Source organism: Arachis duranensis, chromosome 4, assembly GCF_000817695.3.
Source record: "Arachis duranensis cultivar V14167 chromosome 4, aradu.V14167.gnm2.J7QH, whole genome shotgun sequence".
In the NCBI taxonomy this organism is placed as follows: Eukaryota; Viridiplantae; Streptophyta; class Magnoliopsida; order Fabales; family Fabaceae; genus Arachis; species Arachis duranensis.
The window spans coordinates 58172738-58184134 of NC_029775.3; the positions used below are offsets into that span (position 1 = coordinate 58172738).

At 43.1% G+C, this 11397-nt stretch overlaps 1 protein-coding gene across 1 annotated transcript; it reads left to right on the forward strand.

The window, feature by feature from the left end:
• The first annotated feature begins 10724 nt into the window (after nucleotides 1–10724).
• Nucleotides 10725–11186, forward strand: LOC107484483 (uncharacterized). The gene has a single exon (XM_016105046.1). The coding sequence runs from the start codon at nucleotides 10725–10727 to the stop codon at nucleotides 11184–11186; it is 462 nt and encodes a 153-aa protein (XP_015960532.1).
• The last annotated feature ends 211 nt before the right edge of the window (nucleotides 11187–11397 follow it).

Here is an 11397-nt window from a genome sequence, read left to right on the forward strand (position 1 = left end):
ATATTGGCTAGTTTTACTAGCCATTTTTTGTATGCTTTAGGTTGGTTTCATGCATTTTCTTAGGAAATAAGCAAGTATTTAGTTGAAAATGCATTCATACCTTGATTCAAGCAAACATTGTGAATTTTGAATGATTTCATGAGAATTATGCATGAATTGAATGATAAAATAGATGATGCATAATCTCATGATTAAGAGCAATATTTTGATGCACTTTGTTTGATTAATTTCAAGTAACAAGAAGCAGAGAAGTGCCACATTAGTGGCTACATTAGTGCCACTAACATGGAAGGAAGGAAGATTTGGAACGTTAGTGGCAACGTTAACGCCACTAACTTGAGCGAAGGGCAAGGAGACCCACGTTAGCGGCCCCATCAGTGCCACTAACGTGGGCACTAACATTGAAAAGAGAAGAAGCTCCAATGTTAGTGGCAACGTTAACGTCACTAACTTTGAAGGAGGAGAGCATGGAAAGTTAGTGGCAACGTTAACGCCACTAACTTTGCCGAAGCAAAAAAGGCCCACATTAGTGGCCTTGTTAACGTCACTAACATGGATATTAACGTGGAAGAAGGAGGCAGCTGTGAAGTTAATGGAAACATTAATGCCACTAACTTTAGCAAAGCAAAGAAGGCCTAAGTTAGTAGCCACGTTAGTGCCACTAAAGTGGACACTAATGTGGGCAAAATCTCAACCGGCAGCCTGACTATGTCTTCTTCAAACAAGAATAACTTGAGCCACAAAGCTCCAAATGTGGTGATTCCAGTGGCATTGGAAAGTTAGATTCTAACCTGTAGTATGGAAGACCCGTTGATATGGTCTTCAACCCATTAGGAGTTCCGTCAAGAATGAATGTAGGACTGGCACTACATGGTGGACACTAAATTTGAGGGAGAAAATCTGACCCAAATGTGCAAAGTTGAACATGGTATCAAACTGTAGTAAGGCCGGCTGACCTCTTCACCTTCCAAGAAGTGTAACTTGAGCTGTGGAGCTTCGAATGATGCGCTTTCAAAAGCGTTGGAAAGTAGACATCCTGGGCTTTTTAATAGTATATAATAGTATGGGGTGGACATTAAGTTTGAGCTTCAGAACCTGGCAATATTAATCCCCTGAATGATGATGTTAGTGTGGCTAACGTTGCCAATAACGCCAGCGACTATGCCAGTGACCCTATCCCCTTCAAAGGAGCATAACTTGAGTTATAGAGATCCAATTGAGGTGATTATAGTTGTGTTAGAAAGCTGACATTTAGAGATTTCCAACGATATATAATGATCTATAGTGGGTGATGACTTATATCATCTACCCTTTTTCTTGCATAAAAAGGACCATAAAAGAGCCATAATCTCATTTGATCATTGAAATTCATGCCTTAATTGATGAATATCATAGTACATTGCTTTGAAATGAGTTTGTGTTAAATTTAATGTGAAAAAGACATAAAAAATGGGAAGAAAACAACAAAACAAGTGGGGCGTGTGAAGCTAGCGTGCCACTTGGAACAAACGCCACAAAAATGTATTGGCGTGGCACGCCAGAAGCTGGGCGTGGCACGCTGGTACAACATTCTAGAGAGCAACAATGAAGACCATCAAAGGGGCGTGGCATGCCAAAAGCTAAGCGTGGCATGCCAAAAGCTGTATAGAAGGCGTGGCACGCCAATTCTAGAATTTACTTGGGCGTGGCACTTGAGGATCAAGCCGTGGCACGCCAAGCCTAAGAGACCCACAATTGAATGGGCGTGCCACTTGAGTAGCATGTCATGGCACGCTGGTACAAGAATCCAGAGAAGGGGTTGAAGGCTAATGAGATCTGGGCGTGCCACTTGAGCAACCAGGTGTGGCACGCCAATGAACAAGAAGGAAAAGAAAAAGCTGGGCGTGCCACTTGTTGTCGATGACGTGTGATGACTTGCATCATCTACCCTTCTTTCTTGCATAAAGAAGACCATAAAAGAGCACAAATCTCATTTGATCAATATAATTCATGCATTATTTGATGAATATTATGGTACACTACTTTGAGATGAGTTGTGCTGAATTACAGGTGAAAAATATGTCAAAAATGGGAAGAAGACAAACAAGAAGCTGGGCATGTGAGACTGGCGTGTCACTTGTGGGCAAATGCCACAAAAATGCACTGGCGTGGCACGCCAGGAGCTAAGCATGGCACGTCAGTACTAAATTCCAGAAGGGAGATCCAAGCATGCATGTAGGTGTGGCACGCCAGGGACTAGGTGTGGCATGCTAGTACAAAATATCAGAGAGCAAAACGGAGGACACAAAAGGGGCGTGGCATGCCAGGGTTGTGCGTGGCACGCCTGATCCCTCAACCTCACTTGGGCGTGCCACTTGGTGCCGAAGGCATGGCACGCCAGCTCCAAAAGTCACTTTGGCATGCCACTTGAAGACCCAGGCGTGGCACGCCAAGCTTGAAGAATGCACAAATACATGGGCATGCCACTTGGGCAACATGGCATGGCACGCTGATACAATGGTCCAGAGAAGGGGCTGAAGACAATTGAAGACTGGGCGTGCCACTTGGTGTCGAAGGCGTGGCACGCTAGTTCCAAAAAGTCACTTTGGCGTGCCACTTGAAGGCCAAGGTGTGGCACGCCACTTACTGGAGCGAGACAAGATCATGGGCATGGCACGCCAATCTTTAGGCATGGCACGCTGGTATAAGTTTCCAGAGAGGGTGGAGGAGGCCAATTACATGGGGCGTGCCACTTGGTGTCGATGGCGTGGCACGCCAATTAGTATTCTTCACTTAGGCATGCCACTTGAGCAACCAGGCATGGCACGCCAGTGTTATTCAGAGGCCCAAGCATCATTGGAGTGTGCCACTTGAGTTTGTGGCGTGGCACGCCAAACAGAGGAACCACTCACTCACAAAGGGGCGTGGCACGCCAGACCCTGGGTGTGCCACGCTAGTGTAACTTTCCAGAGAGCTTAGCCAAGCACATCACAAGGAGCGTGGCATGCCAGACCCTGGGCGTGCCACGCTAGTTCAAGTTTCCAGAGGCAAACGAAGTGGAAAAATCAAAAGGCGTGCCACTTGAGCTCGAAGGCATGGCACGCCAACACAGGAATGTCACTATGGCGTGCGCTTGAGTTCAAAGGCGTGGCACGCCAAGGTTGACAAGGGACGAGCATGCCATTTGATGGATTGAGCGTGGCACGCCAAGCCATTTTGAAGGGCACGTGACACGCTGATGGAGCGCCAGCCACACGCCAGCTAAGGAGTCACATTTATTGAGTGCTTTCTTTCCCTCTAAAATGTAATTTTCCCTTTTTCACTTTTGTAATTTCTTTATTTCCACTAGGAGTAGTATAAATACCCCCAAAGAGTATTGAAGAGGGGTTAAGCAGTTAGTTCTAGATCTACTTTTACATTCCACTTTTGAGTACTTTCTAAGCTATGAGTAGCTAACTTCCTTCTCATTGAGAGATGGAGCTCTGTTGTACTTGATGGATTGATAATAGTGAAATTGTTCTTCTCTTCATCTTCTCTTGATTTGCTAGGAGGAATTTCGTTCTTAATGCTTAGTGTTGAATCATCTTGGGAAAGAGATTGAATACAATTGGGTTTCATGGGAACCTTGGGAAAAGAAACATGAAACCATGCTTGAAACCCCTTCTCACACTTGAGTAGATTCTGGGTTTTGGTGATGGGATACATGACATATAATCCTCCCTCTACTTGGACCTACAAGGGTGTGTGGTATAATCAGGGACCAAGCATATCTCTCTTCATGAGCAATTAGACCAAGGAAAACTACAAGGGTGTGTGGCACGCCAGCTCACATATCTCACTTGGGCGCGCCACTTGCATGATCATGCATGGCACGCCAGCACTTAAGGAGGCCAAACGAAGCTGGGCGTGCCACTTGGGTACCGAAGGCGTGGCACGCCAGGTAAATTATCCCACTTTGGCGTGCCATTTGAACGTCTAGGCGTGGCACACCAACTCTTGAAACCAAGGCAAGTGAAGGGGCATGGCACGCCAGTCCCATGGCGTGGCACGCTGGTAGTGTTTTCCAGAGAAGGAGATAAAGGGCCAAATGAACTGGGCGTGCCACTTGGATGATGAGGCGTGGCACGCCAGCAAGAAGATAAAGCATTTAGAGGGGCATGGCACGGCAGATCCTGGGCGTGCAACGCTGGTACAAGTTTCCATAATCATGAAGATGTGGGAAAAGGCCTGGGTGTGCCACTTTGGCTCGAAGGCATGGCACGCCAAGCTACTTGAGGACTTTAAAGAGGCCTGGGCATGCCACTTGGTGTTGAAGGCGTGGCACACCAGGGATGTGATAGAGGAAGGCGTGCCACTTGAATGGTGAGGCGTGGCACGCCAAGATTGAAACAAAGGGAGTGTGACATGCCAGAGGAGCGCCAGTCACACGCCAGCTGGAAGATCATGTTTGTTGTGTTTCTTTTCCCTCTAAATTGTAATTTTCCTTTTCACTTTTTTATTTTTCTTTATTTCTAGATCTAGGAGTAGTATATATGCCCCTGGAAGTAGTAGAAAAAGGGGGTTAGTTATCACTATCCCAGTAGGGGATTGTGGAGTTCTAGTTTTTCACGTTTCACACTTCATCTCTTCCATCTATTGTACTTTCTTTCTGAGCTATGAGTAGCTAAATTCCCTCTCATTGAGAGAGGGAGCTCTATTGTACTTGATGGATTAATGACAGTGAATTTCTTCTTCTCTCCATCTTCTCTTTGATTTGATAGAAGGAATTTCGTTCTTCATACTTAGTGTTCCATTATCTTGGAAAAAAGGTTGAATGCAAAATGGGTTTCATGGGAACCTTGGAAAAGAAAACATGAAACCATGCTAGAAATCCATTCTCACACTTGAGTAGGATCTGGTTTTGGTGTTTGGATATGGTGACATATAATCCTCCCTCTACCTGGACTTACAAGGATGTGTGGTATAATCAGGGACCAAGCATATCTCTCTTCATGAGCAATAGGACCAAGGAATTGGCTATTGATCAAGATCTCAGAGATTGAGTCACCAAGGGATTGAGACTCAATCAATCATGATTGCCAAGAGGTCAATGAGTTGCATAATTGAAGAGGATATAAGCTGAATTTAATCCAAAGAGACAATATCTCCTGATATCAATGAATTTCCCTTATCTCTCCCATTCTTTAATAGCTTTCATTTACATTCTGCAAATTCCCACTCCCTTTTACATTCTTGCCATTTCTATTTCTGCACCTTATTGCTCTCCTTTATTCTTTCACCATTTATGTTCTGCCATTTATAATTCCGCACTCACAAGTTATTCTGTTTAAGCTTGACTAATTCACCAATTAATTAAAATTGTTTAAATATACCAATCTCTATGGATACGATCCCACTCCACTGTGGGTTATTACTTGACCATAATTTTGGTGCGCTTGCCAAGGAGCAGATTCATCAATTTTATTGGGAGGTGAGTGAATCCAGACTTATCAAGTTTTATGGCACCGTTGCCGGGAATTGGTTTGAATTTGACAATGATTAAATTGATTGGAGAGCTAGATTAAGCATTTTTATCTACCTTGTTCTTTTTCTTTTTCTGTTTTTTGTGATATTTGAATTCCCTTCTAATCTCTGCTTTTCTTTCTCTTCTTTTTGGGATCATTTTAGCTATTCATTGTTTATACATCCACTCTTCTAACTGTTTCATTAATTACATCAATCAAGCTAACCACTAATCTTAACTGAGGTGATTCTTTCACTTCCCCTTTTCTTGCTGTGTGTTGAATGTATGACAAGTAGAAGGGGAGAAACTTCATCCTCTTTTGATAGTGAACCTGAGAAGACCTTCCTTAGATTAAGGAGGGAAGCTAGAGGTAAAGGCATAGTTGGAGAGGAGCCAGTGGAAGAAGATCTAACCACCACCATGGATGACGAAGTGCACGACAATGTTGGAGGAGGTGCTGGCAATCAAGCTGGGCAAGAGAGGAGAGTCTTAGGCTCCTACATCAACCCAAATCCAGGAAACTGTAGCAGCAGCATCCTCAAGCCAACAATTCATGCTAACAATTTTGAGTTGAAACCTCAACTCATCACACTAGTCCAAAATAACTGTTCATATGGAGGAAGTGCCCAAGAAGATCTAAATCAACATCTCAACATATTCTTTAGGATATATGATACTGTAAAGTCCAATGGGGTACACCCTGACACCTACAAGCTACTCTTGATCCCTTTTTCACTTAGAGACAAGGCATTAAAGTGGCTAGAAGCATTCCCCAAGGAGAGCCTAACCACATGGGAAGATGTTGTGAATAAATTTCTAGTAAGATTTTACCCTCCACAGAGGATCAATAGGCTAAGAGCTGAGGTGCAAACCTTCAGACAGCTAGATGGTGAAACACTCTATAAGGCCTGGGAGAGGTTCAAGGATCTAACGAGAAAATACCCACCGAAAATGTTTAATGAATGGGTGCAGCTTCACTTTTTCTATGAAGGACTAACCTATGAAACAAAGAAGGCTGTGGACCACTCTTCAAGGGGTTCACTCAACAAGAAAAAGACCATTGAGGAAGCCATAGATGTCATTGAAACTGTAGCTGAGAATGACTACTTCTATGCTTCAGAAAGGGGCCAAAAGAAGGGGGTGCTGGAACTTAACTCTGTAGATGCCTTATTGGCACAAAACAAGGCAATTGCAACACAACTAGCAGCCTTAACTAAGAAGATGGAGAACAATCAAGTTGTAGTAGTTCAAGCTCAAGGACCACCCCAAGAAGGAGATGCACCAGAAGTCGAATGTGAGCAAGCAAACTATGTACACAACCCCTCTTGACCACCATATGACCTTAACTCCAAGACATACAACTCAGGATGGAAGAACCACCCAAATTTTAGGTGGGGGAACCAACAAGGTCACAACCAAGATCATAACAAGCCATACCAAGCCAATCAATACCAAAATCACAACCCCAACCATCAATCAAACAACAACAGACCCTACCACAATCCACCTCACTCATCATACCCTTCCACCCAACAAACACACCACCATCAAGACACATTAACCTCAACTTCACAACCATGCGAGATCAGAGGTAACTTTGAGAGAGTAGAGGCTATAATAGCACAGCTATCATCATAGCTCGTAGGGGCTATTTCCACCTTTTTGGAGAGACAAGCACAAGTTGAAAGGAAGATAGATGCCAACCAAGAAGAATATAGATTGAGTCTGAAGAATCAAGGTGCAGCAATCTCAAAGCTGGAAGCACAAGTGGGGATCTTATCCAAACAAATTCCAATGCCTCCACACATATTTCCCAGTGACACCATGGCCAACCCAAGAGGGAAATGCAAGGCCATCACACTTAGGAATGGAAAGGTGGTAGAAGAGGCAACACCAAGCCAAGAGAACCATAAAAAAGAAGCTGCAGAAAAACCTAAAAACAAGAAGAAAGAAGAGACCCCTGGCCCATCTTCACCAAAGCCAATCTTGAAGCCTTATATGCCAAAGGCACCATATCCACAACGGCTAAAGAAGGATTGGAAGGATGGCTAATTTTCCAGATTCTTGGAGATCTTCAAAAAGCTCCAAATTAATATACCATTTGCTTAAACACTAGAGCAAATGCCCCTCTACGCCAAGTTCTTGAAGGAACTCATGATAAGAAAAAGAAACTGGGGAGAAAAGGAGACTATAGTGCTAACTGAGGAGTGTAGCGCCATCATACAAAAGAAACTCCCCCAGAAAATGAAAGACCCAGGGAGTTTCCAAATCCCCTGCATCATAGGGGATATCAATATTGAGAAGTCCTTATGCGACTTGAGAGCTAGCATTAATCTCATGTCCTTGAACATGATGAGAATGATAAGAATTAAGGAAGCCAAACCAACAAGAGTGGCACTCCAACTGGCTGACAGAACATTCAAGTTTCCACATGGAGTAGTGGAAGATTTATTGGTGAAAGTGAGAGAATTCATTTTCCCAGCTGACTTTGTTGTGCTGGACATGGAAGAAGAGGCTAACACTTCAATTATCCTAGGAAGGCCATTCCTAGCTATTGCTGGAGCCATCATTGATGTGCAAAAAGGGAAACTAGTTTTGAGATTACATGAGGAGAAGATGGTCTTCAATATTTTCAAGGCAATGAGTTACCCTAAGGAATCAATGGGAGAATGCATGATAATGGACACCATAGAACAAATAGTTTAAGGGGTTTTGGAAGAAGAGCAATGTAAAGGAACTATGGAATTGGAGCAACAAACACCACGTGGAGAACTACTGCAAGGAACCAGGGAAAGTTCAATCATGACAAACCACAAAGACGACAATGGAGAAGATGCACCAAAACTAGAGCTGAAGACCTTACCATCAAACTTGAAATATGCATATGTGGGTGACAACAACACCTACCCAGTGATCATCAACTCAATCTTGAGTAAGGAGCAAGAAGAGGAACTTATCCAAGTGCTGAAACCACACAAGGATGCTATAGGCTGGACACTTACAGACTTAAAAAGGATCAGCCCTCAATATGCATGCACAAGATCCTGCTTGAGGAGGGTGCTAAGCCCTCAAGACAACAACAAAGAAAGATGAACCCAACTATGAATGACGTGGTCCAGAAGGAGGTGTTGAAGTTATGGCAAGTTGGGGTGATTTACCCCATTTCAGACAGCCCTTGGGTAAGCCCGGTGCAAGTAGTCCCAAAGAAGGGAGGGTTTACTGTTGTGTCAAATGAAAAGAATGAACTGATACCCACAAGGACAGTGACCGGATGGTGCATGTGCATTGATTATCGAAAACTCAATGAAGCTACCCGGAAAGACCACTTTCCCCTGCCCTTCATGGACCAGATGCTTGAAAGACTCACAGGGCATGAATACTATTGTTTTCTGGACGGTTACTCTGGCTACAACCAAATAGTTGTATACCCCAAGGACTAGGAGAAAACCTATTTTACTTGTCCCTATGGAGTTTTCGCTTACCGGAGGATGCCCTTTAGATTGTGCAATGCACCTGCAACATTCCAAAGGTGCATGCTCTCCATATTTTTAGACATGGTTGAGAAGTTCATAGAATTATTCATTGACGACTTTTTCGTGTTTGGAAATTTGTATTCTGATTGACTATGTCATCTTGCCCTAGTGCTAAAGAGCTGCCAAGAAACCAACTTGGTTTTAAACTGGGATAAGTGCCATTTTATGGTAACTGAGGGGGTGTTCTTGGTCACAATATTTCTAAAAATGGCATAGAAGTGGACAAGGCAAAGGTGGAAGTAGTAGAGAAGTTACCTCCACATTGCAATGTCAAGGTAATCAGAAGCTTTTTGGGACACGCTGGGTTCTATAGGAGGTTTATTAAAGATTTTTCAAAAATTACAAAGCCTCTTAGCAACCTACTTGTCTCAATACTCCCTTTGTTTTTGATAGAGAGTGCATGGTAGCCTTTGATGAGCTTAAGAAGAGACTCTCCTCTGCACCTATTATAGCACCACCTAGCTGGGATCTTCCCTTCGAATTAATGTGTGATGCATCTGATTTTGCCATTGGTGCCGTTCTAGGACAAAGGAAAGACAAGGTAGTACATGTTATTTACTATGCTAGGAAGGTCCTTAATGAGAATCAAATGAAATACACCACAACAGAGAAAGAACTTTTAGCCATAGTCTTTGCTTTTGACAAGTTTAGATCATAACTTATTGGCTCTAAAGTAATTGTATTCACTGATCATGCAGCACTCAAATACTTGCTTACCAAACAAGAATCCAAGCCCAGATTAATAAGATGGATTCTGCTACTCCAAGAGTTTGACATTGAGATTAAAGACAAGAGTGGAGCAGAGAACAAGGTAGCTGACCACCTCTCAATAATTCCACAAGAAGAAGAAGAGAAGCATCAAGTTGCAATAAATGATGATCCAAGTAGCCCCTTGGTTTGTAGACATAGCGAACTTCAAGGCTATTGGGGAACTACCAACTAACATCAACAAACACATGAGGAGAAAGCTAATTAAGGATGCCAAACACTACATCTGGGATGACCCCTATTTGTTCAAGAAGTGTGCTGATGGAATCTTGAGAAGGTGTATCTCCTATGAAGAAGAGCAGGAAGTGCTGTGGTAGTGCCATAGATCTACTTATGGAGGCCACTTCAATGGAGAAAGAACAGTAGCAAAGGTGCTTCAATCCAGATTTTACTGGCCAACAATGTTCAAGGATGCTAAAGAATTGGTGTCAAGATGTGATAAGTGCCAAAGAGCTGGTAATCTAACCAAGAGAAATGAGATGCCACATCAATTTATACTAGAGCTTAAACTGTTTGATGTATGGGGGATTGACTTTATGGGACCCTTCCCAACCTCCTACTCAAATAGTTACATATTGGTGGCTATTGATTATGTCTCAAGATGGGTAGAAGCCATAGCCACTGTGACAAATGACAACAAGGTTGTAATAAGCTTCTTAAAAAGGAACATCTTCAGCAGATTTGGAGTTCCTAGAGCCCTCATTAGTGATGGAGGGAGACAATTTTGCAACAAACCACTTGAGATACTCCTTCTCAGGTATAGAGTCAAGCACAAGGTGGCAACTCCATACCATCCATAGACCAATGGGAAAACAGAGATTTCCAACAGGGAGCGCAAAAGAATTATTGAAAAAACTGTTGGAAGCTCAAGGAAGGATTGGTCTAAGAAGCTGGATGATGCATTATGAGCCTACAAGACAGCCTACAAGACACCCATTGGGATGTCCCAATACCAGTTGGTATATGGCAAGGCTTGTCACTTACCAGTTGAGCTTGAGCATAGAGCATTTTGGGCTCTAAAACTACTGAACTTTGATGAGCAAGCTGCTAGAGAAAGGAGACTAAGGCAACTCAACGAGCTGGAGGAATTTAGGAACCAAGCATATGAGAATGCAAAGATTTACAAAGAGAACACAAAAAGGTGGCATGATCAGAGAATAGCAAGGAAAGAGTTCACTGAAGGACAAAGGGTGCTACTGTATAACTCAAGACTCAAATTCTTCCCTGGGAAACTTAAGTATCGATGGTCAGGACCCTTCACCATACTCAAGGTGTTTCCCTATGGTCAAGTGGAACTCATGGAGGACAAAACACAAAGAACTTTCACTGTCAATGGCCATAGACTCAAACACTACTTGGGAGGCTCCTTGGAGGAGCAGAGAGTGAGCTATAAGATTAACTAAAGATGGAGGAGTGTCAAGCTAGTGACAATAAAGAAGCGCTAGTTGGGAGGCACCCCAACACCTTATATCCTTTTGATTTATTGCTTTCTGAAAAGTAGATTGTGAATATTAGCTTAGGAAATTTAATTTCAGCTTTGATAGTTAGGATAGCTTTATGAATTATTTTGTCTCCTATTTTTTGGAAGTGTAACTTGATGAGGGCATTTACTGA

Bases quoted from the DNA above. Each gene is read 5' to 3' on its own strand.
- LOC107484483 (XM_016105046.1), top strand. From the start codon at position 10,725: ATGTCCCAATACCAGTTGGTATATGGCAAGGCTTGTCACTTACCAGTT.